The sequence below is a fragment of the Anopheles arabiensis genome, chromosome 3 (genome assembly GCF_016920715.1).
Source record: "Anopheles arabiensis isolate DONGOLA chromosome 3, AaraD3, whole genome shotgun sequence".
Taxonomy (NCBI): domain Eukaryota; kingdom Metazoa; phylum Arthropoda; class Insecta; order Diptera; family Culicidae; genus Anopheles; species Anopheles arabiensis.
Window position 1 is genome coordinate 56,422,318 of NC_053518.1, and position 27,939 is coordinate 56,450,256.

Below are 27,939 nucleotides of genomic sequence, written 5' to 3' on the forward strand. Positions count from 1 at the left end.
TCGAAAATTTATTATTTCCTTTGTAGCGTTTAATCAAAACAAATCATAGGCAGATGTAAAATCTAGAAAATTCTACCACTTTCAACGAACGCGGTTAGTTTCACGTGAATGCATTGTTTACTGCTATGTTTGCTCACTCTACTTCCCTGCGTCAATTTGATTTTAATCAGGTTTCGCTCGTGATAAAGCAAGGCGGAGAAAATGTTTTATTATTTTTTAATTTTCATACAAACACTAGAAGAGAATTTACGTAAACACAAAAGTTTATTTGCCTTTTGTTATTCATTTTGACGTTAATTTACATATCATATTTATATTTATATTTATATTTACGTTTATATTAATGGATATTTCATATTCGTATTTATATATTATTTGACGTTAATAATTTTGCTTTGTTTGCTGACTCTTCTTCCCTGCGTGAATTTGTTTTTAATCAGTTTTTGCTCGTGATAAAGCAAGGCGGAGAAAATGTTTGTTTGTTTATTTTTTTTATATAAACGCTTGTCGAACATTTACGTAAACAAAAGTGTTTCTGTCTTTTGTTATTGATTTTAACGTAACGGGCAGAAATGGAAACCAAAGAGCGTGACTGTGAGTAAACTTCCGGCTTCACATGCGCAAATGAACGTTAATGAATTAAAAGCAAACGGTTTGCGATTTACTCTGCGTTATAGAAAAATATCTATCATTTTATATGTTAGGCTGTTCCTGCTTGACACAAGATAAAATGCATCGACCTGTTGACCAATTATTCCTTTACATATTCGAAATATTCGTCATCTACGATTCTAAATACGTCCTTGCGGAAGTGTATTAAATCGTCCACAAACCGTTGACTGCTTTCGTTGTGCAGTTTGGTCATTACCAGGGGAATGGTTTCAATTTGGGCCGTCTTTGCAAGATCGTCATAATACCGGCCCTGCTCCGGTCCCATCATGTGTGCGTGTCTTTTCTTATATCCGCGCTGTAAACGATCCTCAAATTCTTGCGCCGCATCTTCCAGCATCTCGTGCGCTGGTGGTAGATGCTGTCTACCCGTCAAGTATGCCAGACAAAATCGAACCTGAAGATCCATCATTTGTGCCGCACACACGTAGAACGGTAGTCCGATGAACGCCATCGTCGGGTGGTTAATGTTGATGCAATGTTTGTACAGCGGCTGTACGTGGTTATCTTGCACTTCGATTCCACAATCCGCACCAAGGAAGGGAAAGTTATATCGGAAACCTGTGCAGTATAGAACTACGTCGAATGACTCCTCACTTCCGTTCGTGAACTTTGCTCCGGTTTCCGTAAGCATGGAAACGTCTGACTGTTGGGACAAGTTGGAAGGGAAAGGGAAGGTCAGTCGCTCCATGTGGTGACTGATCGTTACACGGCGCGCTGTTTTTGCCAGTTCTAGTGCTATATCCATACCGGAAGGACCTGCGCCTATAACGAGCACCGCTTTGTCTATAACGTGATAGAAAACGCTGTATTTAGAATGCGCACAAAGAAGGAGCATTAGATGGAAACTGTTTTACCTTTGTAATGTTCAGTACAACGATAATCGTGGCTGTGCAGTTGCTGTCCCTGGAATATTTCGCTTCCGTTCACTGTCGGTACGTTCGGAGTGTGATAATGACCGTTACAGATAAACAGGTAATCAAAAACATGCTGCTCCTTTTGATGATCTGCTAGATTCTCTACTTCAACAATCCAGCGTTCACCGTCCGTGGGATGGACTTGCACGACATGATGCTCGAACTTGATACAGTCTTTGATATGATACCGATCGGCGTACAGGCGTAAAAATGACAAAATATCATCCGAAACAATGTACGAATCGCGTTGTGCCGGTATTGGGAAGTCCGGATATCCCATTACCTCCTTGGGCAAGTTCGTACGCAATCCACGGTACATACTGGTATGCACAGGAAGCCCGTAACGATCGACACCAACTTCATCGGTGTAGATCCATGTTCCACCAAGCTGATCCATTCGCTCAAAAATTGTAACCTGTGCTCCGATCTCGAGCACACGTCGTGCGGCAGCCAATCCTGCCATGCCGGCGCCTATGATGCAGTAGCTCATGTTCACTTGTTTCTTACTGGTTATGGACGGCGACACTAAATTCAAACGTACACCCAGAATTCTATCACTTAACGCACGCAACACGACAACGCTACAGATGACTGGGACTGCGTTCAGCTTGTTCAACACATTTATAACGCATCATTCAATCGCGCCCTACTGCCCACGGACAAGCGTTCTCTCACGGTCGTATGCAATACATCATCGGTGGATGCAGGCGTCAGCTTCAACACGATCAGATAATACCGGGAGACGGCGTCGTCCGTTGATACCGCCAAGCTAGCTGTTGTCTCTCACTAAGTCGGCCAAAGCATAACATCACGGGTGGGGTGTCGTGCAAAGGGTAAGGCCAATAGGCTAATGACCGCATTAGAATAATTATACTTTTTTTTTGCTCTGGTAAACACATATAAAGAACACATTTTGTTCCTGTTACTGCTACAGCAAAAAATCCTGTACCAAATGCAAGGGTATCTTTTCCTTCCGTAATAAATGAATTAATTTGAACTAAGATATTTTTTATAATTGCAATTATAACAGGAACAGCATTCACACGATATGTGCTATAGTTAATGTGGTTATACTGTTTAAGCCGGTCTCGTTGTACAATCGTCAACTCGTACGAGTTAACAACATGCCCGTCATGCGACCAAGCCGCGAATGGCCCATGCCGCCGTAGGACTAACTATCCTGCTATGAGGGGAAATCAATAAGTCACTGAAAGCCAAACCTACAAGTGGTACAGGCAGGCCTTGGCAGACAACGGTTGTTGTGCTAAAAGAAGAAGAAGAAGAAGATACTGTTTGCTGCTGATTATGTTCGTAACTTATTGTCGTCTGATCGTATCAGATCAAGCCTGTTTACCGCTAGACCAGCGAAACAACTCAACTGATTAGCCGTTAGGGCCAGTCCCCAGCGGTAGTCATCCATAAAATTTGAAACACTTTTACGATGCAAAGAAGAAAAAAAAACTATGATAATGGTTCATTTTTTAATATTCTCCTCAGCACGCCTCTCTGTATTGAACTGTCATTTCTTAACAACACGGCTATACCGACAGCCGGATAAAAGGTACCCGGATAAACGGCGTCCCACCGTATATTACATTCAAAACTCTACTTTTCACATAATTATTGTAGCATTGTTTAAACAAACCCGTTTCTTATATAATATAAGGTGGATTGTTCCAGCACTACATTTTGTTACAGTACGCAGTGGAACATTTTTGCGTGTCGTAATTTATAGATAATCCCAAAATGCGTTAATAATTGGCATGCGCTGTGATTTGTCGTCCACATGCCTAAAAGTTATTCTTTTTTTGTATGATGCCTCCAAACATATTTGTTTAATTGCATTTGGTAAGTGATAAGATTATCACACGGGCGGTCCCACTTGATAGCATGCTCGTCATTGGTTCAAGCCTCATACGGACCGTCCTCCCACCCCCCCCGTAGCGAGAACTGACTATCCAGCTGCGTGGTACTGAATAATGTCTCAAGAATCTGCATAGACCGGCATGTTCGCTTTACGCCAAGTAGAAGTGATAAGATTGTTAAAAAACAATATTTTTTATGTACTGTTCCTTAAATACAATGGAAATCCCACGTATTACACCTATTCTGCCCCGTGCATCGAATAGGGTTCTCTTATCATGCCATGAAACTGTATGCCAGTATCATCTCAGATACGGTCCGTTACGCACGCTCGTTGAATCGTTCCCCGCTTCCAATGGTAAGGCATTTTATTCGCAATAATCACAAAGAAAAATTACTAACATTGAACACTGACATTGAAATCGTACAACAATTTTAGGCACCTGCTGCTGCTACCTATTGTATTATCGGAGCTGGACCTTCCGGTCTATGCACCGCCAAACAGGCGCTAGCACTCGATAGCCATGCTACTGTGACAGTGTTTGAACAATCTAAGCAAATTGGAGGCTTGTGGGCTTACACTGATGACACTGGAAAAGATTCAAATGGCTTGGATATTACATGCATGTACGCGAACCTTCGCACAAACCTCGTCAAACAGGGCATGGGATATCCGGACTATCCCATCGACGAACAAGCGCCTACATTCGTGACGATTAGCGATGTGATAAAGCAACTAGAAGGGTACGTCGACAAGTTTCAATTGAAGAAGGTGATTCAATTTGAACGCGAGGTTGTTCGAGTGACCCGAAATTTCAGTACCGATCGCTGGGACGTGAGTATGATATGCCAAAAGGCGATCGCGTTGATGGAGCTATATTAAATTTTACTCACATTGCAGGTACTGGTGAAAGATGTTGCCGCCAATCGATATGCCATGCATCAGTTCGATTTCGTACTGGTATGCAATGGTCATTACAGTTCACGAATAATTCCATCTTTCCCGGGACGGAACATATTCCGAGGCCAGCAGCTGCACAGCAAAGATTATCGCCGTGAAGAAAACTATCGTGATCAGCGTGTGCTTGTTGTAGGTGGAGGACACAGTGGAATGGATATAGCACCGGCCATTGCTCTACATGCCGATAAGGTTGTGCTGAGTCATCGGTGTAATGATCCCGTTCATACCGGCGATCGAGTGGTACAGAAGCCGGAAGTGTTGCGCCTAACGCAAACTGGTGCAGAATTTGTGGATGGCACACGGGAAGAATTCGACACCATTATCTACTGCACGGGTTATCGCTACTCGACACCGTTTCTCTCCGTGGACTGTGGCGTGTCTTTAGAAGACAACACCATCAGTCCCTTGTATTATCACTGCATCAACATCAACCAACCGACTATGGCCTTTACGGGCTGCCTTTCAACGCCTGTCTTATGCTTATGATGGATCTGCAAGCAAGATTTTGCCTGAAATTCTTTACCGGTCAAAAACAGTTGCCGGGCAAGCAACAAATGCTAGAGTGGTGGCAGAAAGATCAGCAGGAACGAAAGGAGCGTGGTTTAAGTGGGAAGCTATCTCACATGTTAGCTGGAGATTTACAGCAACGGTACTATGACGATATTGCGCGAATTGCCGAGATAGAAACACTCAAGCCCGTGCTCGCGAAAATGCACGCCGATTGCATCAACAGTAAAAAGGAGGATGTTAATTTTCGTAATTTTGAGTATCGTATCGTTGACGATGAACATTTTATTAAGGTTCAAATACCACCCACACCGACGATGAGCTAAAATCGCAACGATGATCGAGATTTAATGGGTCAGAGCGATGACCGTCGTACTGTTCTTGCAGAGCATTCAAAATTCAGTCGATGTATTCCAAATTTAGAAATTGATTTTCGATAAACTATCCCGTTGAGCAACGCACAATTAAACATGTATGAGTCAATATTGCGAAAATGGTTCTTGATGTACTACGAATGCTTTACTAGATATTATCAAAAAGTATACGTTTTATTGGAAACATCCAAAAATATAAATGCATCTACAATTGAATTGTGCGTAAATCGTTTCATAATTTCTTACCTCTATATGTATATATGTGTGTGCATTACTACACACCTCACCATCCGCAACCATCCGCGCAAATTATATGAACCGCGGATGGTTGCGCCATGGTTGCGCCGCTGGGTTTCGGTTAGCTACTGTGGCTCTCTACAGTTAACTCGTTTGATGCACATACAACTTCCGAAATATCATACTTGACAAACGTATCTTCATCCACTATGCGGTACACATCATTTCGATAGTTTTGTAAATCTTCTTTCTTTCGCCTTCCACTATCAATGTGCATATCCGTCATGACCTTCGGAATGGGTTCGATTTGCGCTCGGTGCGCTAAGGATTGATAATACTCCCCTTGATATTCTGCTCCCATCATGTGTGCTTGTCGTTTTTTCAACCCTTTGACCCATCGGCCGTTCATTTCACGATCATGGTCGGACATCATTTCGGCCCTGTCCGGCATAGGCAGACGGCCACCGTAAAACGTAACACAGAATCTTGCTTGCAGCTCGAACATGAGCGTGGCACAGACGTAAAAAGGTAAGCCAATGAAAGCCATCGTGGGATGATTTATGTTTAAAACGTGTTTGTAGAGCGGTCGCACCCAATTATCGTCCACCTGCACGCCACAGTCAGGATGCAGGAAGGGAAAGCTGTATCGGTAGCCTGTACAGTAGAAGATGACCGATACGGGATGTTGAGATCCATCCACGAATTCCACACACTCTGGCAAGATCCGTAGCACATCCGGTACTTGTAGCACGTTGGGAGGAAAAGTTAGTTGCTTCAGTTTTTCCGGTACGTGGTGGCTAAAGTATACGGTTTTTGCCATCTTCGCTGCTTCAAGCGTTAGATCTGTTCCACTTGGCCCAGCACCGATCACAAGTACGAGCTGATCTCTGAAAATGTCTGATTTGCGATAGTCATGACTGTGTAGTTGCTTGCCAAGGAAACATTCACCCCCGGGGTACGTCGGAATGGCAGGTGTATGGTAGTGTCCATTGCATACCAGCACGAAATCAAACCTTTCAGTTGTTCTCAATCCACTAGTCAGCTGTCGCACGGTGACACTCCATCCGTCGGTTCCATCCGAAGCAGGTCTCACCTCTTCGACCAAATGTTCAAACGCGATCCTTCTGGTAACATCGTAATGCGCGGAATAATCTCGAATGAATTGTAGCACCTCGTGCCAGGGCACGTATGAGGCGGGCTGTGCCGGCATCTCATAGCCTGGAAAGCCCATAATTTCTTTCGGAAGGTTTGTCTTCAGCCCTTCGTACATACTGGTATGTACTGGTAAACCATAGCGATCGTTGCCCACTTCATCTGTGTACACCCAGGTGCCACCGATTTGATCCGTTCGTTCATATATCGTTACGTTGCCACCAGCATCCAGAATCGTTTTAGCCGAACATATACCAGAACTTCCAGCTCCTATCACACAGTAGCGTTTCGGCTGCCCTGTCTGACATCGTATCAGTGAGATAGCATAGACAAGAAAGGAAAATAATTAATCTTATCGCATACAAATTTGACCACAAGTAGGAACTTACCATTTTTATAATAATACAATAAAAAGCTATATTTGAGATTCGTTTTAACAAACGGACACTCGTTAATTATGGGTGTATATTGCGTGCAGGTCTTTGCTACGACAGAGTTATCACTATCACTAACATATGGAAGAGCGCAGACTGGCTCATTTTGACACAGCGGCAAGCAAGACGACGAAACAGCTGATTTGGGAACACAATCTCTTTTCTAGATTTTCACTATGGGACAAAGTAATAGCATTGGCCAAATGTAGCCAAAAGATATATTTTATAAAATATACCGATGAAATAGACAAGTTTAATGCATTCATGCTGATCTCACTTAATACGTGTGGTACGTTGGTTTAAACATATAGATGCAATTTTCATACGCTCTGTTCGGATATTTGATCTGATCTGCTATGCAAATGAAAAAAAAACAATACTCATTGGTTTGATTATAACAATTTGATTTCACTGTGATTCCATATTGTGTGCGCGAGATTGCCATGTTCAAGAGAATATAATTATTCCTTCTATGTTGGACGAATGCTGTATGCGTTGGTCTTAGGTTGTTAACAGTGTGTTCTTATTATTAAACAATCGATTCTCACTACAAGAAAATCAATTGAGTGCACGCTTCGGATTGAAAACTGTACATTCGTCGGATTAAACCATGCGGATTGCTGTGCCTTGTGTGAAATTGTGTGAAACTTCTTTACATGCTTTATACATCACTTCCAAAATTTCACTACATCATGTTTGGGAATTAATTACGCGCATTTTACGCCAAGATTTAACTTCTCTTTGATTCATATGGCAGGTAGACCCACCAGAGCTAGTCCAAAAGTTGGATTCATTAATTGAACGTCCTGTCGGTGGATGTGAAAGCATGTTCGTTTTGTTTTCTGTTAACATGTGTCGTATTCTTTCTCATTGAATTACTTTATTTACCTACTACATTGAGCTTCTGTTGCGCACTCATCTAGAGCTGTTTTTCATAAACTTTAGCTAATGGATATTTGTAAAACTGAAACACACCATGAACAAGAAAATGTATATATTTTATAAGGATAATATGATGAGTCTATGCACTGTTTATCTTCATTTGTTCTCCAACAACTGTAACCCTTCATCTCTCTAATTAGAATTTTACAACACCTGAAATACATGTATGGGGTACGTTTCGCTCATAAGATAAAGTCTTTAAAACACTGATCAAAAATTTAAAAATTCTCCACAATAAAAAAAAAACACTAGCTTGTTTGTTTCAAGCTAACACGGCTATTTAGTCACAACATACAATCGTATCAAGGTATTCTTACAAACGATCCAAAATCTACATCACTTATCACACGAGAGCCGAATAGTTTACAGAAGAAACGACACGCAGGGGAGCTTTTTCTTATTATTTGTGTCTTTAGGAGTCTTTGGTGGCTGGCTCGCCATTGGTTTAAACGTTGCATGAAGATAAACCACTTAATCTCAGTAGTGTACATGCTTATATATTCATATCTAAGAAGTTTTTGATGGTGTAGAGTACTTTCATTGCAAATGTTTCCTCATTTGCGTATGTATTCTTATCAAATTTACGCATTGTTGCTTTTCTGGCCAATTCTTGTTCTGGTTCGATGTAGAACTGGCTAGAAGTGGAAGTTTTTCGGGGAGAATGGAAGATTTCGTAATACGTCTGTTACTATGCAAAATGGGTTCATTTTAGCTGTTAAACGCATAGGTTATCTCGAAAAGATGCTACAGATAACGTGTGTATCGCCGCTTCAGTTTACCGAGAAATTGTTTGCTTTATAAACGTAACGCTTCAGTGTTATAAATAACACTTGCATATCATTGCACGAGACACACAAGTTATGAAAACCTAAATAATGCACTTAAATTTAAAAAATACAAATTCGAAATGAGTTATCTTTATACTTTTGTCGTTATGTTTCGAACTTTTGACTACTTGCAGTGTACGTGTGCTTGAGCGATCAGGATTAATAGCGATTTGCAAACGATTTGTTTGTACAAATGTTCAATTGCTCCACTTTAACTTGAATTGTACGTTCTAACCGTGATAGTTGCACAACTTAACCTGCATTCGTGTGTCAGACATAGTAACAAACATGCCTGCACAACAAACAACAAATAGAACTCAAAAATGGAAGGACGGCTTTATCGGTGCTTAACATTGATATCAAATCTGAAAAAAGGGTCTTGTAAAACAATATTAGCGTCAGACTAATTTAAAGTGCTCACAGATCCAATTTCTACAGTCATTTTAATTTATACGTTGTTTTTTAGGCTGCGTATGTGCGTGTGTGATTGTTATTGTTTGGTATTTTTTTGTTTTGTTTTTTGTATACTACTATTGTACGATGGATGATGGCGTTGTGAGAACTTTCCACCTATTGCTGTGTTACTTTTTTTTTACATATTTTTCGAATGTTTTGTTTTATCGGATTTGTTTACTACTCCTCATACAGGATGATTTATACTTAGTATTTTTACATGCATTTATCAGTCGATATCATCAGTCCCTTTGGAATATGATTGGGTGAACTGAGTAATAAATGATACAATGTGCTCAACATATACGAACCCACAAATTGCACTGCAGTAAAATCAATAAAGCGTTTTAGAAACGTTGTCTGAGGGAGTTAATCTATACTTGCTTCAAAACAACATTGCAACAAACGAACACCAAATGGAAAGGCTCTATTCCGGGAAGCATTGAGATAAACTATAGGAAAGTGTAAGTAATACTAATCTGTAAACAATGAGCATAGTCTATTCGATTGGCTAAACGCAATTAAATAACAATCATTATAATTGCTTTTTTTCTACCATTTAAATTTGTGCGATAACAAAGGATACATAATTAATGGAAGATTCACAGACATGTTTAACAACATCCTTCACCAGTAATCTGCAAACATACATACGCATGCTAACTTCAAGAAGTATAACTAGCGAGGATTCGTTTGTTGCACTAAATTTGCAGGCTCTACTCTATTACAATCATTCATGTTTCTTTAAGATTACTCGACCGATGCATCTGCAAATAGTTGACCAATGTCTTTACTTTCAAGCGTCTCTGGAGAGAAAGGCTCCTCATAGGTAAGGAAACTATTCGAGTTGGATATAGTTGTTTTGCGACGGACGTTTTTCACTTTAGACGCGGCTACCGGTATGGTTGCGGATTTCACAATCCGTCCTTCAGTGCTAGAGGCTCGGGCCGTGTTGGAGGAAAGTCTTTTCTTTTCCGCGTTGCTGCCTTCGACGCCAGCAACCGACAAGGTTTTGATGGGTTTTTTACGCCTGCTGCTTTCCCTCCTGCGATCAGCAGCATTTTCCACGATGATAACATCCGAGCTTGACTTTGATTTTCGTTTGACAAACTCATCCGAAATGAAGATTAACTCGACGTCATCTCCAGCAGGTTCAGATGCTTTCGGTTGAGCGGAGTCTTCTACTCCCTGTCCTCCGCCGAGTGCCATATCATCAACTGATTTTGAGATTGTTTTTGTATCGTTGGCGCCCGTTGTCTCGGCGGCATTGACCACTATCGTTAGCATCTCATCGGCCGGATCTATCCCACGTACAGTGTTGGGCAGTTGAAAGCTTCTGATTGCCACCGGCCGAAGGGACAGTGACATAGAATTTCGCTTGTCTATGCTTTCCATCGATTTGGAAATTGTTTTCGGACTCTTCTGTACCCGTATGGTTTGCTGATCGCGCAACGATTGTCGTCTGAATTCATCGGAAATGATTATAATTTCCTCTGCTTGTGCTATGCTACGGCCATGTGTTCGCAATAATGGCGGTTTTTTACGATATTGTTTCGATGCGTGCTGTATGCCAATTGATCGCCGTTCGACCGTTTCGCTATGACGTCGCTCAAGCGGACCGATGATCGGTAACGGCGAATTAGGCGAAGGTAGTGGCGAGGGTAGCGGGGAAGCTGAGCTTCCTAGCAGTGAGTCGTCTGCACGCAGTCCGAGCATTGAATCGTCGATGGTTAGTGGAAGCGCAGCACGGCGGGAGTTAGAATCTTCTCCACCAGGCGACCGACCGACACTGTCACTCCCAACGGCGTCTGCTGTGGCGTGTTTTGCCTTTACATTACCTATTCCGTTTAAAATGTTCTTGACGTCTAATGATAATCTACACTTTGTACAAGATGAGGATGAGCTATTCGTAGTGTCGTTCAGTTTGCGCACTAATCTATTCAAATTATCCTTGTTTAATGCTAATATTCTTTTGCTTTTAGGTTCCTTCCCGACCATACTGCTCTCCGTACCAGCAATGGCAGCATTGACAACGTCATAGCCATCAATTGGTGCTGCCGCTCCAGTTGGACTGGTTCGTTGCATCTGTTGCAGGTTTTCTTTGGAGGTGTTGATAATGTTTTCATTGCAAGCACACTTGCGGAACTTTAGATTTAACTCGATCATGCTGCTGTCGGATGAGTACGAAATGAAACCATGCACATCACTATTCTGACACAGCGACCGTCGATCCTCATCTACATCGGAGTTCTGATGAAAGTGATCCACCGCCACACCATTGATGTGCACGGTCGCTTTCGTATTTCCTACAACATGGTCATTCGCAGCACCATTTTGTGGTTGGCTTGCCTTTTGTTGATCGTGAGCAGAAACAGGCGGCGTCGGCGGCTTTTGGGGCAGCTGATCCTCAACCGTATCTCTGCCATCTCCGTCGGAACGAGTGACTGGTATACTAACGCTAGGGGCTGTCGGGGCGGAGGAAGCAAAATTAAATTCGCTCTCCCCGCCAGGCTCCTGATGCTAGAGAAGCTTTTCGATCGCGGATGCATCATTAGTAGAGTTTGAACTTAATGTAATTGATGCATTCAATATTTCATCATCTGTTATGGGTCAATGAAGAACGAATAACGATATAAAACATTTAACAAAACACCACTTACAATCATGAGCAACGACATACCCGTATTTAAATCCTCTTCTTCGTCTTCCTCATTATCATCGTCATCGTTTTCTGCCACCTTTCGGCCGTCACCATCACCTTTGGTTCGCTTTCCACTGCTATTGCCGCTGGTGCGTTTGTTCAGCTTTTGTCAGTTGACCAGCTCAACGGACACAAACTGTTTTAGCCGTTCCAAATATTGGCTGTACATTTCCACGTCATTGTGGCCGGCCCCTTCCACCCATAATGGTTCCACTGCTCGGGGGCACTTTTCGTAAATGGTCATACCGTGGGAAAAATCGATCACCTCATCTTCGGTACCATGTATTACCAGAACGGGTGATGTTACTTTCGGCACTTTATCAATGCTAGAAGAAAGGAAATGCATAATAAGCTCATTAATATATGTGAACATTTACTGTAGGTACATTACAGCAAACCATACCTGGGAAATGCATCGAAAAACCACGTACGTTTTGTAGCTGGAAAGGCTACTCGCATACCTGACATCAGAGGGGAATGCAAAATGACCGCACCAACCTCATAGCGACTGGCCAAATCTACCGTGGGAACCGTGCCTATGCTTTGTCCGTAAAGAATTATATTTTCAGGACTGATGCCATACCGTGTTCGTAGAGCGTGCCACGCTGCGTCGATATCTGCGTAAAGATTCTTCTCCGTCGGTTTTCCGGAGCTTTGACCATAGCCGGAATAATCGTAGCTAAAAATGTTACAATTAATCCGTTGACCTAATCCGATGAAAAACGTAGTCATTTGCCCAAGATCTACCGCATTGCCGTGGGAAAAGAGCAGTGTAAATCTAAAATAAAGATAAAGTGTTTCAATCTCAGGAATGAAGTATGGCAAGTATGGAATAAGTAAACAGTGACGATGCAATCATGGTCATGATACTTTCTTTAATTGAATTGTATAATCCTCAATCGAGAGAAATGTTATGTTACAGAAATGAAACATTAATGTTTTGTTTGATGATAGCTATTATTCCACATTTCGTTAACCATATCCATAGATATCTCGTGCATACGAATGTCGGAATTGATATTTTTACGTACCGTGCGTTAGCGCTACATTTGACGAATAAACATGCGATTCTGTTCCCGCGAGCAGATCGTGCGTAAAACACTTCGAAGCATTCTTTTTCGCGATCGGTATACTGCCAGTCGGCCTTATCATGTAGCGTCAGGGTAAACTTGCTGTTAGTATTATCCGCTTCCGGTTTCAGATCGTAGCTCGCTTCTGGCGGTAAGAAGGCCAGCTTCGATGCAATGCGTCCTGGACACGGAGGGCAGCAAAACAAACAACAAAGTTCACTGAAACTTAACCCGTTCATCTTTTTTTTGTCGACGCTCGTAGCGTTTGTATCCGCTTCTTCTGTCGTCGTCGTCGTCGACGCCTCCAACACTGCCGATCTGCCCCGCTCGACTCTTGCTGAGGTAGAGGAACTTTTGTTAACTTTAGCTTTCCTATCCCGTTCCAGTTTGGCGTTTGTGTTTATTACGTTTGGATGGTTAGTCGTAGGCCTGGTGGAGAAGGATAATTAACTCTCTTCAAATGTTGCGTCTCGCCCAATTTTCTCACTCACAACAACACTAATGGTGGGGGAGATTATTGAAGAGGGTATGGACCCATGAACTATTTCTCAAATCACACTTGTTAAATACGAAAAGAAACACACAACGGATGTAGTTTAAGATATGTTTGTCTCGCGTCAGAACAACTGTTTACAAATGTGGAACACCGAAAGAAGTTTTAATTGTTTTTGTTATTTATTTTTTTCACCCAACACAGTTAAACACCGATCGACAGATGTAAAGCGAAAATGATACGGACGAGCAATCAAAACTTCTTGTTTTTTGTTATCCAAGTATTTTTTTTTCTTGTCGTCTTTGACACATGACAGCCACCGACAAACCCTTTCTAAACTCCGACAGATTGGGACAGTACACACAAAGTGTTTCAATGAAGCCTCATTAGCCGGCGCTCTGGCATCAATCGAGCAGGAAATCGAATATGTAAAATGTATGGAAATGTATTATATCCTCTATATCCTTACAACGGATATAGAGAATCTCATTCCTGTGAAACAGCTCTGAACCTTGTACTTGAGAAGTGGAAAACCAATTTAAACAAAAGACATATAACATTAGCTGTCTTTTTAGATTTGAAAAGAGCATTTGAAACAATATCGAGACCTTTGTTAACACGTTGTCTGCCACCATACATGCCCACTGAACTGCCAAGTCAGGCCACGGAATCACTCTTTGAAACGAATGCATTTGCTTTTGCATTTTTTCCCTTTTAAATCAAATTCACCAATTCTCTTTGTTGTCTCAGTCGCTCCACAATGTCGTTGTTGGGCTTATTCCATGGAATTTCATTCGTGGAACCCCCCTCCCCTCCCTTCCCTTCCCTTTCTTTACCTCTCGCAAAAGTCGGTGACATTCCGACTCCAACGCTTTGCAACGCTTTGGTACGCGCATGCAAACGATGCTACAACAATGACAGGCAAAGCATGGGCCGATGAAACGCACGTGAAACTGTGAAAAGATCGTTTACGTACTTTCCAAGCTGTCCCGATCAACCTCAACTTTGTGATGAGTGTTTTAAGATTGTGCATCAAAAGTAAAGGATGAATAAATGAACTCCAAGATCTTTTAATTATTGTTCATTCTCATTTATTTATGAAAACATAATAGAAACTCATTTTGATATTTGAATCATTTTTTTGAGAAATAATAACCGTGAAAGAAAAGCATTGTGAAAGAACACCTATTGTCTTGTAACACGTCTTTTACAATGTGTAATGTGTCAGCCACTATGTGGCTGACGTGGCCCGATCGGAAAAAAACCCATAGTGGCTGACGTGGCAGACAACGTGTTAATCAATGCCTTAAAAAACTTCGGTATTGTGGGACAAGAACTTGATTGGTGTTGTGTCCGCACAAATGAGACGTAGATGGTTGTACGGCACAAACAGAATATGTGATTTATTCTACTCTTTGGTATGGTAATACATTTAACACGTATATAAATAACAACGCACACACACACGCAATGCGGGGAGAGGACGACTGGTCCTTCTCGCGCCGCGATCCTCACTGAGGACGTCACAGGATGACAGCCTTGCTGTCAACAGTGAGCCCTCAGGATGAGGCAGCGGTCTGTCCACAACAATTGGTTTAGAAATTATTTAGAAGGAAGAACTCAGAGAACTCGTTTTAAAACCACAACATCGGAATCTCTTGAAAACTCATTGGGAGTCCCCCAAGGAAGTGTGCTTGGTCCTATTTTGTTTATTATGTATTGTTACACAACACAAGCATGCAACACACCCAAAAAAAATTTAAAGGCCCCGAAACACAATATTAATACACCGGCTCGTAGCCGGTAAAATTAGCAGGAAAAATTGACTAATATCAAGCAAGCAACGGTGCTCCAGTGGGTAGAGGTTTCATTCGAGAAACGATTCCATCGATATCGATGTGTGCGCTTTTCAATTTGGCTTGGATGAAACGTGCCTGCGCTTGGCTGGGGGCCCCTATACTTGTTTTGCAGATGTGTGCCGAAAACAGACAGCTGTTTTCACGCGAAAAATGGTATTCACATCTCAAGCCTGAGATCGTGGCGTGCCTGCTTTTAACGCAAAACCTTAAATTTTCACGCGGGGTCCTGCTCAACTTCTGTGGTCAACTGACAAATAGGGGAAATCGGGAAGGGGTGGTATTCATATGTCCAAAAAGGAACTGGGCCATGTTAATATTAAAATGATGTCTTATCATTATTTACATACAATTTTTTGCGTGAAGACAAGATCAAAAACCGTTACAGCTATACTGAAGCCAAACTCAAATGTGGTTTACGGGGCCCCAACGATTATGTGGACTTTTCGATGAAGGGGCCCGTCGGTAAGGGCCCCTGTCGGTAAGGATGCCCCGTCGGTAAGGGCCCCCGTCGGTAAGGAGCCCCCGTCAATAAGGGGCCCCGTGCATTTGGTGTCTTGGTGTGGATGGTCGGTGCACGAGATCACCAAAAAAACGCGGAGACACTTGCTGCTAAAATCCAACGCACAGAACACAGAACAGAACGCTGCGTTTAACATCAAAGAAAACCCGTTACAACAGCCACAAGCACACATCATACACAGACACAAATTTAAAGGACCCTACACAAAATTTCAATACACCGGCTCGTAGCCGCAGAAATTAGCAGGAAAAATTGACACCAAGCTCGCGTCGCTTTAAAAAGCCTAGGAAGGTCGTTTGGTCAACGGTGCTTCAGTGGGTTGAGGTTTCACTCGAGAAATGGTTAAATCGATGTCATTGTGTGCGCTCTTGGCTGGGATGAACCGTATTGTTCTTGTATACGGGGCCCCTGCTACCGCTTTGCGATTTTGTGCCGAAAGCAGACAGCTGTTTTCACGCGAAAAATGGTATTCACATTCCTGGCCTGGGACAGTGGATTGTGTATGTCTTTTAATGCAAAAACTAAAATTTTCATTCTTGGCCCTAATGGAACACATCAAGTTTGTGGACCGAAGAGAAGGGGAAATGGGAAAGGTTTCAACCAGAAGGAAGGGGGGAAGGGTATAAAAATACTCAAGGAACCTATGGACCATGTTCATTTATATATGGTTTTTATCGACTATTTCAATTTTTGCGAATACAACAAGACCAAAAACCGTTACAGCTGCATCTACATACAGCCATACACAGTCATAATACGAAGAACAATCTCCATTGCCTCGGCCATTTGGGACCCCGTTGATGATCCCGTCGATTGAGGGGCCCCTTCCATTTGATGTTGTCAACCTAATATACCCCCATTTTCCCCCCGGGGGTTATGTTTACAATCAGATTTACTATTACTGCCAGACCTATCAGAAGCATATTTATTTTATTTTTCAGAAGCATTTTACTATCAGAGGCAGAAAACATTTGCCTTTTTAACATGTGCAATATTTTTGTTTAACATGTGCACTTTAGTTGGAAGCGTAGAACGCTGCGATACATGCCCACAGCTCAAAACAATATCATTTCATCATCGTTGGCCCAACGCGATGGATCAAATGCATTGAACGCTACGCGCGAGTTGGATAAAACGAAATCCGTTACAAGAGATGCCTCACGCAAACTACATGCACATACGACATTAAAAGGCTCCGAAACCGATCTCAACACAACGGTTCGTAGCCGGAGAAATTAGCAAGAAAAATTGGCTGACACCAAGCACGCTCTTTTTATCTGTGGAGGTTTCATTCAAGAATCGATTCCGATGTCGATGTGTGCGCTCTTTAATTTGGCCTGTGTCTATGTTATCACGCAAAAACTAAGAACTCGTGCCCCGGCTAACCTTTGGGGCCCCAGTCAAAATTGTGGTCTGGACGAAGTGATGGTGGAAAGGCAAGCTGTTGAAGGGTTTGGGTCAAATCGGCAAGGGTCGACGGAAAAGAAAAATCGATATAAATGATCGCGTAAAGTTTGAACTAATTAAGCTGTCGGCAGCGGTCGGCAAAGTCCGGCCCGCCACAATATGCAGTCAGGCCCGAGAAAATATTTGCGCGATTTTGAAAGATAGGAAGATCCTATTCATTAAAAATTAACTGAACATATTTTAATAAGACAATTCATATCGAATATGAACTCTTCCAAATTTGATCATCATAACATGGATTGTCGGACCAATCAATATGGTCAAATTTGAGGAGAAATTAGAAAATAGAAACGAATAATTCCATAAAAACCTGACTGTTGATTTTACGAGAACAATGGTTACACACTATTGCTTTTAAGGATGCAACGATTTCTTGGAGCTCTTTTTTTTTTTAAAGAAATGCACTATCAATTGGTCTGACCTGGCCTTACTTGTCCGTGGCCTCATAATAGTACTGAACGATTGTACGTTTGTCTCGATAATTTTTCAGCTGTTAAGGTTTTTGTACCATCTTCAGATATATCCTGAAAACAATTTGCAACATGGAAGGAAGGGTACATTAAGAAGCAATATTGCGATTTTGCTTAATTGTTTTGAACTTTTTATGACTTTTGCACACTATGCTGCAGACTCTTAATTGAAGAATCTTTACAATCAATTTTAGTTATTGTAATTTAATAAAATGAATTTGAAACTTGCTTGGATGATATAATAATTTAAGAAAACCAATAACCAATCGCATTGTTTAATATCATAAACCAGTTATTTTGTGTTTTAACTGTAATAATATAATAATATATGTGTAAAAAAATGCATTCCCCTGGCCCTCACCGCTCGATCATTTTGAAAGCAGCTGATCTAAAGCAGTGGTCTCCAACCTGTGGTCCGTGGAGTACTTGAGACAAACATATTGCAATACAAGGTATTTCCAGTTACTTTCGAATGAAAATATTGTTTTTTCCAGCGTGCAAGAAGTTATTGCTCTGACCGGTTGAAAATGAAGTGGCCGTAATTCGAAGCAAGACGGTACTTCAGTATTCATTGTAAAGGTAAACACTAACGTAAAAGCAAAATATTGTTTTCATGTTATGCTCACGATGACGATTTTAAATCAAATCGTCCGTATTATGAAACACGAGCTGGAAACTGTAAGGCCGAAAATACGCGGACCGGAATTTCGCGGCCGCGGAATTCCGCCTGCTGTCAAACCCATATACAAAGTGTCAACAGCAACTTTCCCGAACTGTCATATCCATACATTTTTCAGCAAGCGGAATTCCGCGGCCGCGAAATTCCGGTCCGTGTATTTTCGGCCTAAAGTAGGAAAGAAAATATCGTTTAGAACCATCGTTCTTGTTAATAAAAGACAAACGTAACTAGCTTAGCGAAAACGATAACTTTTCGACCTTTAACTTCTTTTGAGTATAGACTCCGATCATGGCCGGTCAGATTTGTTCGGATTGTCAGAATAGGACTAAGCCCATCCATCAGCTGCATTTTCAGTAATTTGTTTTACTGATACTCAGTGAAACGATAAAACCATGTATTACTCAATAGCTTTCTGTAAAAATGTAACTGCAGCCAACTTATAAAATTTTCAGTGTATGATTCATAAACCAAACCCCCCCCCCTCAAAGAATTTGGTGAAGGGGCCCCGTTTATCATATTGCCTAGGGCCTCGAAGAGGCTTGACCCGCCACTGTTTGTAGCTCTGTAAAAGAAGCAACAACGGATCTGAATGAGGATCTGGCCTCGCTAGATCAATGGTTGAAGTACAAACAATTGAAATAAAATGCAAAAAAAAAACTAAAATGTTAGTGCTGTCCCGTACCAAGACCCTCTTTGACTTACAGATCAATATTGATGACGAGGCCATAGAGAGAGTTAAAGAAATAAAATATCTTGGAGTCACAATAGATGAAGAACTGAAATTTAAAAGCCACATTGATAATATCATTAAGAAAATGGCGAAAAAATGTGGGATTATTTGTCGAGTAAAAAAAGACTTAAGCGTTTTTGCAAAGATACAGCTTTACAAGTCTCTTATGGCTCCACATCTGGATTTTTGTCCGTCAATTATTTTTATGGCTAATGCAGGACAAATGACAAGAATGCAAAAACTGCAAAACAGAGCAATGCGAGCTATTCTAGGATGCGGATGGTATACGTCGTCATTGATTATGCTGGATACACTAAAATGGATGTCGGTGAAACAGCGGGTAATGTACCAAACAATGATTTTTATTTATAAACTCCTGAACAGTCACTTGCCTCAATATCTTTGTGATCGGGTTGTTCGAGGATTAAATGTGCACGACTACAACACAAGAAGAGCAGCAGACCCGAGAGTTCCTAAGGTTGAGACAGCATCAGCAATGAACTCTTTGTTTTTCAAAGCCATACAAACTTTTAATATGATGCCCAGAGTGGTCTGTAATGCAGAGACTATACCCCAATTTAAGAGACTGTGTGCAACTCACATCAAGGCCACTATCGTATGAAGTATGACTGTTATGACAATAGTAAGTAAGTAGATTAATTTAGAAAAGACGAAATCCGCGAAAGCGTGAATGAAATATAAATTGATAAATAAATGTTTTAGTCACTTGTTGTGTAAACCTCACTTGTCATCACCAGCTTTGATGATGATGATGATTTTAGCTTTTTTTGCTTTTATCTCTTTCTATATATCTTTTTAAAATTAAATTAAAAAAAAGTTAAAATAAATAAATAAGTAAACATAAAAACAAAAATAAAAGAAAAGAATGAGTCGATATAGCATTGAGACACGCGCACGAAAAATCTTCTATATATATATATAAATCTCGTGTCACGGTGTTTGTTGCGAGCAACCTCCGAAACGGCTGGATCATTTTCAACGAAACTTTGCACACATCTTATGGTAGTATGAGAATAGGTTTTAAGACTTAAAAATCGTTCAGATGTTACACTAAACATAATTTAATAATGATTTCCCATAACCTAACCCTAACTCCCATACAAAGAGCAGGATTGTTGTTGTGTTGTATGCGGCACTTTGACACTTGGTGTGAGGTGCCTGGTGGTTTACACTCGATGATCGAATCTTGAGGGGATACGGGCACGATACAACTATCCCAAGTAAATAATCAGTAACAAATCAATAATGGAATATTTTAATTTTTTTTGAATAACTAAGTTTGTCGGGCCAGCTAGTAGTATATATAATTTGATAACTTTCCTGGGGGTAGTGGTCTGGTCCAATGCAACCCGAAACGTGAATCGTCATAAATTGTACAGTAACGGATTAAGGAAAAAGTACGCTGTGAGATAGTTTTGAAAGTGGTTCTCTATCGCCATTAGCTGGTTGTAGGTTGAACCGGCTATACAAGAAAAACGAAAGCAGGTACCATGTATTGAGACCGACCTGTAGGAGTTGAGAGGCGTATAGCAGGAATTAAATATCCAAGCGTCGCGGAAAGGTCAGAAAATAGGAGACGGGAGGAAACTGTATTACCTACCGGGCAGCGCATAGAAATTTGAAATGAGGTGAAAGACGGAGAGAGAGAGAGAGAGACCAAACAAAAGGAAAGAGACCGAGAGAGAAGCGAGCGAAAACAAAAAAGCGCGGAATCTGACAGGAGGAGTTGAGGCAGTCTTGTGATTAATTGCGTAGAGGATAGATCGGCAAGTGCAAACGAAAAAAATAAAATGTAAAAATGAGCGAAAATCACGACACGACCATGACTGCTTCATAAAGAGGAATATAAGTTTTGTAGCCACTACGTTCTTGAAATACTTACTTGCATTATGATTTGATTATTTGCTTAATTACTAACTCACAACAACACAATTATCGATAAGATACAATCGTTCCTCTCAATACTATCGGGATAAGAGGTGGGACTCATCATCATCATCATCATCATCATCATCATTTGTTATTTCGCTCGTACTTTATAGCTGATTTGGGGCTGTTTAACGAAAAATCGTTCCGAATCGTCGTAATTTCTGGCTGATTAGGAGATACAAAGTACTTTGCCGATCTATGGCGCTTTTTAACAAGCACGCCGTACGCAGTGGAACCTTGTGGCTGGTTAGCCTGATGTATTAGAATTACGAAGGAACTTGAAGGCTTGTTAAGAAGGTGTGCCGAACTTGGTGGAACTTCATAGCTTTTTAATGCATCGGTACAAGGTGGCTCTTGTCAAAGTGTCTAAGACTGGCGCAATCAAATATCTCCCCAAGCGAAAAACGATCAAATATATTCATTCGTTGTTAGGCAGTGTGTTAGATCATCATCAGGAAATTTGTGATCTAGGTGTTACACTGTACTCTAGTTTAAATTTCCATTTACACGTTGACAACATTGTTAACAAGGCATACAAGATGCTAGGTTTTATCTTTCGACAATTCCGATAATGTCTTATGTCTTAAGTCTTATGTCGTTGTTTACTTGTCTTTTGTGCTGGTGATGTACTGCTCAGTACTTTGGTTCCCGAATTGCACTACGATGCTCAACACAATAGAGACAATACAACGGAAGTTTGCAAGACTTGCTTTATAATGCGACCAATTCAGAGGACTTACAACCATGCTAAGTTATCGTTCGCGTTGTTATGGGTTCTGCATGTTTAGCTTAGTGTAGTGTAACGCATGCTTTAGTTTATAGCAAAACCGAAGCTAGGGAGTGCCTGCGCGAGGCACGTATAAGTAGTGGCAATGTGGTAACGGCTCTCTCTCTTTTTTGATCGACACCGAAGTGATCGGTTCGGCACACACACCATCCTGTTCTCTTACGTGGTGATAATAAAATACCGATAAACCCCGTAAACCCGTTGTAATTCGACGTTGTTTCTTCGAGAAGAGCAACATCTACGTGCCTTCGAGACCTCTTCGCTCTCATAATTTGCTTGGTGAGAGCAGGCATACCTTACACGGATACAATAAGCTGTTACCAGCTATGTCAAGGTAATTCAATACATGGTCTTATCAATTTGATTTCAATTTAACGACCAACACATTTAAAGAATATTTTTTAAATTTCCAATTTTGGCGACACCGGATTAAGGCAGATTTTAGGGGAATAAGTTAGGGATTAGGTATTGAATACCTAAATAAATAAATTAAATTATTAATAAGTAAATAAATAAATAATTTAATTTTATGAGTGGTCGAGGGATCATAACCCCCTCCCCCCCTCCTCGCCAGCAAACATTATGGTGAGTTTGAAACAAAGCCAAATGCAATATCCCCCCCCCCCTTCGCTCGAACCCAACAGGGAGCCTCAACTTCTTTTACCGCTTAGGGCCTAAATCCGCCACTGTCCTTCACGTGTGTTCACTATCCCCGAAAATGGTCTGTATTTCTTTGATGTTTTCCCAGCGAAAGCCAGCGTGGTCGGGAGCTTTGGCATTCAAAAAAAAAATCATAAATGTGTGCTGAAATATATCCTTTGACTCATTATCCGTGTTATTCGCATATCCGGAAGAGGTCGTGTTCCAATGAGCCTGGATAAACGGCGCTCCACTGCACAGTATGAACTTACTGGTTGAACTTCGATTCCCTGCCTACTTTTGAGTATGTGCTTTTTAGTTTGCACGTTTTTCCATATATTTTTTTGTGAAATTTGTTTCGGCAGGCCATTAGTGAATTCTAACCGGGTTTTCCACAAAAACGCATGCTTTTTAATTAAACTGTCAGCCTTATATTGAGTGTCCAACTAGCAAATAGCATGCCAACTAAAAAGCATTCTGTTATGAACTGCTTTCTTTGACTTTATTTAAACACATATTAAACATACGATATAAATAAAATACATACTGAACAAACACTTTAAAACGTAGGCCGCGCGCCAGCCGCACCGAGCGCCTCTGCCGAGAGCTCCTGCTCGATCGGCCTTCGTGCACACTCTGCTCGGCGCTCGGCACACACTAAGCCTTGCGCGCTTAGTGTGTACGACAGTGTGCGTGTACACACTGTCGTCCCCCTGGACGTTGACCGGTGGCAGCGCAACTGCCACGGCAAGTCCAGCGGTCGGCACGCACGGCTGCCCACAACACATTCAACTATTGAATTCTGACTTTTCTTGCAATGTATTTCAACTGACTTGATCTAATCATGGCCTATCTACCCTTCAAACATTCCGAGCAAAAATCTATATGGATGGGCATGTGGTCAGATACGCGGGTATCAACACCATCGACCATTACTCAAATCTCACTTGCTTCAGTTTTTTTATTATTCATTTTTTTTAGAGACTTTGACCTTGCATCAGTTTTGATGGTTCACTTTGGAGTTCAGTTTTTCAGCAATTAACGGTGTGCCAGTACCGTAGCAACATGATAGGTCGATTAACGGACGCAATTATAAAAACATGGCTGAAAAGTCTTTTTAAACCGAGACTTAACTGAAACAGCTTCGTACCATATGTCGCGATAGTACTACCATTGGCTGCTTGCAGTACCATGTCTGTTGGTTTGTATGCTTTTCCGACCAAACTAACTGGTATGACGGATACATCAGCTCCCGTGTCTATTAGGAATGTGAATGAAGTTACTTCATCATTTATAAATAGACGTGGAGGAAAAACTGTTGTTTGCCCTTGGGAGATCCGCCACCTCCCGTGAGCCACTTAGTTTTTTTTGTTCCGCGCTTCATTAGCTGCTTGCGACGCTGTAAAATTACAGGGTTCCAAGCATCTATTGGCGGCATTTCCGAAACGGAAATGATACCAACAAAACGGGTGCTTCCTTACGTTAGATGGGGTTCTTTGTCGGATGCTCTGTTTTGTCCTGGAAACACTCCGCCCGCGGTTGCGAGGTCCCTGGTTGGAATTGAATGTCATCTTCTTCACCATATCTTTTAGCTCGTTAACTTCACGACGAAGTATATTGGCCAGAGAATCCTGTGGCACTGAAACTCTAGCGTGCACTTCGGATATTCCCTCACCGTGTGTACACTCCCACAATCTATCGGCAATCCGCATTTGTTCGATGTGATCTTTGCTATCAACTGCTATCAATGCAACTTCGATAGATTTGGGCAACCTCGACTTCCACAGCTTTTTTACAAGTGCCATGGATAGATCTGTCGAATTTCCCGCGAGTTGAATCATATGGCGATAGAACTCTGATGGAGTTCGATCACCAATTTCAACATGGTATAGGAGCTTTGATAAACGAGTCTCCTCGCTGCTTGTCAACCTATTCAACAATTGCTCCTTTAAATTGGAATATGGTTTGATCGGATCTGGATTTTTTATTATATCGAGAACCTTCCCCAACACCTCTTTAGAGAGTGCAGCAATAAGGTATGAATACTGCGTACGCTCCCGAGTGATTTTCGAAAGCTCAAACTCCGCTTCCGCTTGAGCGAACCAAACCTCTGGAACCTCCTCCCAAAATTGCGGTAGTTTTGTTGAAATGCGCTCCACCACCGGAGGAGAGTCTGGGGCCGACCGAACCCCCGAAACACCAGCTTCAGCAAGATTTTTTTCTCCAACTGGCAACATTACTACCTGCCTACTAAAATTCCTATTGAAAATATCTCTAATTTATACAATCTTTCGCGTTACGTATTCTTAAACGCTACCAAATGTGTTCTTGTAAAAAGTAATTTGTAAAATATGAATAGAAAAATATTCGAAATGAGAGAAAAAAAATGCTAAATGAAATAATACGTGTATATAAAGGTGTGTGTCTTATTATAAATGTGTATGTGATGGTAATAAATGCGTGTAATATTTGAAAAATGTTTTTGTGTGAATATAATGGTAATGTTGTGAATCAATATATGTTTAGAATATATGTGTTGGTGTACAATATTATATCGCCTACTCCTTCGCCAGCTGAACGGTTGTATTTATAATTTTACAAATTTAAAAAAAAATAATAATAAAAATGTTTTGGAACGAGCTCACCGCTGATGGTTGACGCCCCCTGGCGAAACGTTGCTCGGGGATGCTGTGCGCACCGTGTACGGTGCGCGGTCTCTATCGTTGTCCTCTTTCCGCGGAACGGTGCACTCGATGTCTATCACAGCTGATGGGTTTCACGGTTGGCACACTGCGATGGTCCTCGTCTCTGGATGTTCGATTACGTACCGATGCCCGTGAAAAACGTGTCACGGAAAGTGATGATGATGAAGGGAATCTTACTCCTCTGGGATGATGCACGTGCCGCGATGGCTTCGATGAGGCTGCGATGCAAATGTACCGCGATGGCTGCGACCAAACTGCGATGAGGTATACCGCGATGGCGATGGTACACGTGGTTTCCTGCGATGGAGTGTACCGCGATGGCGATGGTACACGTGGTTTCTTGCGCTGATCCAGCGGCTGCACGCCGGCTGTCGTTTATCCGCGATACTACGGAATGCACACGCCTGGGTCCGAAATGGGATACGGGCGAATACGTCTTATATGCCGCTATCGATGATATTTGCCCTGTGCTGGAGCAACGAGTGCAAGAGTTGGCGTTTCTTCACTGTTGCTGCGTGCTGGTGAGAGGCCGTGCGGGCGTTGAACCACACTTCTCTTCTCTACTGCTGCGGCCGAAGTTCGTCGGATTGGTGGTTGACGAATATAGCGAAACGGTTACAACGCTGCTGTTGCGCGCTGCGCTGTAGTGATGTTTGGTCGACAAGGCAAGGCCTCCGACGCAGCACTGTCATATGCACGGTCACAATTCAGCTGATTATGCTGTTGCGGAACACCGGACCAAATGCACTTCTCACGGTGATCGTAGTGTATAGTGCACTCGTGTGGATGTTGCTTGACGATGTGTGACGACGTCAGCAAGGTTTGCGGTGCCGCACTTTCCAGAACTTCTTCGTGCTGTTGCTTGACCGCGTGGTCAATTTAGCGATGGCGAACGGGTGTTCGTTTCGAGTACGGTGCTGTGCGTTGCGTTAGGGGATGCCCATTGAGGTTAAAAAAAACCTTCTGCGCTTCTGCAGTCACTATTTCGGGGCGATTTCCACTTATCACTGCACTTCGTACTTACACTTTTATCACGCGAGATCACGTCGGGGTCACCAATGTAATATTCCAGTGTCGATACGGAGGAAATTACTATTATTTTATTAACTCGCGTCCGTTCAGCCTGGCGGTCTAGCACAAAGAGAGCGATCCCTTTCTCCTGACTTTCTTAACTAGCCTAACTCGCTTGTCTAGGCTCTCATTCCTTGACACTCATATTATACCTACACCTGTACTACTTACGCCTGCGCTAATCTAAAGCTCTCAACCTAAAGCTAAAGCTCTAAAGCTCTGACGCATGGTGTTTCACATGTAGGTGGCGCTGATCACCACAATCTACCAGAGCGATGGAGAGACGCGCGAGCTCGATACTGCGTTCATGGTGCTAGGTGCGATGCAGCAGAGAGTGATCGGGTGGTGCCCGTAACGAACGGATGTGCAGGTTGAGGCTTCGTGGCGGATTCTTCATCATGAGCATTATTTATGTGCATAGTCCGCACCTTAGGAGCACCGATGACGAGAAGGAGGCCTTCTATACGCAGCTGGAGAGGGAGTATGACCGTCGTCCAAAACATTCAGCGCCCGCTGAACACAGCTTTCAGCTTCAGCTGACAAACGACAACGGCCTCAGGCTGATAAACTTTGCCCCTTTAAGCACATGAGCATCCGCAGCACCTTCTTCCAGTATACACGCCGCCATAGGTACACCTGGAGACACCCTAGCGGTAATTCAATGTCCCATAACGACCACATTCTGATTGACGGGAGGTACATACTTCACGGATCTTATCGACGTAAAAACTTATAGAGGCGCAAACATCGACTCGGACCATTTCCTAATCATGGTAAAGCTGCGCCAGAAACTCTCCGTGGTTAACAACCAACGGAGTCAGCCCAGGCTCCACCTGGGCAGGTTGAAGTGTGTTGATTTGGCGGAGGGATACGCGATAGCGCTCGGGGAAGCGCTTCCGACCGGTTACAACATCGACGCGATGCCCCTCGGATCGGAACAAGCCATCAGCACTACATCCGAACACAAGATCGGCCGCTTACCACGTAGAGTGAAAAAGGAATGGTTCGACGAAGAGTGCAGACGAGCACTATCCGAGAAGAATGCAGCGCGCGCCCGCATGCTACGGCATGAAACCCGTCAGCACGTGGAGATCTACAGACGACTGAGGAAACAGCAAACCCTGATCTTCCAGGCCAAGCAGCTCCGTTTTGAATAGTCAGACGAACAGCTGTTGTAGCAGCTAGCCCAGTCGGGGGACATCCGCTTGTACTACAGGAGATTGAATCGCTCCGTGCGAGTGTGCCGGGATGCCGAAGGAAATCTCCTTGTTGTGGACAGACCGCTGCCTCATCCTGAGGGCTCACTGTTGACAGCAGGTGACGTCCTCAGATCCCAACGCACCACCTGTTCATCGACTTCAAAGCGGCCTACAACACCATAGACCGGAAGGAGCTATGGAGCATCATGCAGCGGTACCTCTTTCCTGGGAAGTTGATCCGGCTGTTAGATGCTGCCATGAAC

At 42.4% G+C, this 27,939-nt stretch overlaps 4 protein-coding genes and 1 pseudogene across 6 annotated transcripts; 1 reads left to right on the forward strand and 4 right to left on the reverse strand.

The window, feature by feature from the left end:
- Window positions 1-467: 467 nt before the first annotated feature.
- LOC120903703 (senecionine N-oxygenase-like) lies at window positions 468-2,750 on the reverse strand. Its single transcript, XM_040313291.1, has 2 exons — window positions 1,527-2,750; window positions 468-1,455 (listed from the first exon to the last, which is right to left on the reverse strand). Exons 1-2 carry the CDS (start codon window positions 2,074-2,076, stop codon window positions 752-754), a joined length of 1,254 nt encoding a protein of 417 aa, XP_040169225.1. The 5' UTR covers window positions 2,077-2,750; the 3' UTR covers window positions 468-751.
- Window positions 2,751-3,698: 948 nt separating this feature from the next.
- LOC120903700 lies at window positions 3,699-5,507 on the forward strand (annotated as a pseudogene).
- Window positions 4,344-7,344, reverse strand: LOC120903701 (senecionine N-oxygenase-like). Its single transcript, XM_040313289.1, has 2 exons — window positions 7,070-7,344; window positions 4,344-6,981 (listed from the first exon to the last, which is right to left on the reverse strand). The coding sequence occupies exons 1-2, from the start codon at window positions 7,070-7,072 to the stop codon at window positions 5,650-5,652; spliced, it is 1,335 nt and encodes a 444-aa protein (XP_040169223.1). The 5' UTR covers window positions 7,073-7,344; the 3' UTR covers window positions 4,344-5,649.
- A 153-nt stretch (window positions 7,345-7,497) lies between these two features.
- Window positions 7,498-12,014, reverse strand: LOC120901070. The gene is made up of 2 exons (XM_040308776.1): window positions 11,997-12,014; window positions 7,498-11,856 (listed from the first exon to the last, which is right to left on the reverse strand). Exons 1-2 carry the CDS (start codon window positions 12,012-12,014, stop codon window positions 10,087-10,089), a joined length of 1,788 nt encoding a protein of 595 aa, XP_040164710.1. The 3' UTR covers window positions 7,498-10,086.
- On the reverse strand, window positions 11,820-14,377 carry LOC120903709 (alpha/beta hydrolase domain-containing protein 17B-like). 3 transcript variants are annotated; one of them, XM_040313307.1, is made up of 6 exons: window positions 13,599-14,377; window positions 13,515-13,536; window positions 13,069-13,444; window positions 12,441-12,815; window positions 12,017-12,363; window positions 11,820-11,936 (listed from the first exon to the last, which is right to left on the reverse strand). In XM_040313307.1, the coding sequence occupies exons 3-5, from the start codon at window positions 13,344-13,346 to the stop codon at window positions 12,147-12,149; spliced, it is 870 nt and encodes a 289-aa protein (XP_040169241.1). In that variant the 5' UTR covers window positions 13,347-13,444; window positions 13,515-13,536; window positions 13,599-14,377; the 3' UTR covers window positions 11,820-11,936; window positions 12,017-12,146. The 3 variants fall into 3 exon arrangements, with proteins under 3 accessions (XP_040169241.1, XP_040169239.1, XP_040169240.1); XM_040313305.1 differs by having other exon boundaries at window positions 13,069-13,536; XM_040313306.1 differs by having other exon boundaries at window positions 13,515-14,377.
- Between the last annotated feature and the right edge of the window lie 13,562 nt (window positions 14,378-27,939).

What these genes read in the sequence shown, in the direction of transcription:
- LOC120903703 (XM_040313291.1), bottom strand. Translation starts at nt 2,076, where the DNA reads ATGAGCTACTGCATCATAGGCGCCGGCATGGCAGGATTGGCTGCCGCA. An exon ending in TTGTACTGAACATTACAAAG is followed by an intron (nt 1,456 to 1,526) that starts GTAAAACAGTTT and finishes ATCACGTTATAG; the next exon opens with ACAAAGCGGTGCTCGTTATA.
- LOC120903709 (XM_040313307.1), bottom strand. Translation starts at nt 13,346, where the DNA reads ATGAACGGGTTAAGTTTCAGTGAACTTTGTTGTTTGTTTTGCTGCCCT. An exon ending in AAATGTAGCGCTAACGCACG is followed by an intron (nt 12,816 to 13,068) that starts GTACGTAAAAAT and finishes TCTTTATTTTAG; the next exon opens with ATTTACACTGCTCTTTTCCC. An exon ending in TTTTTCGATGCATTTCCCAG is followed by an intron (nt 12,364 to 12,440) that starts GTATGGTTTGCT and finishes CCTTTCTTCTAG; the next exon opens with CATTGATAAAGTGCCGAAAG.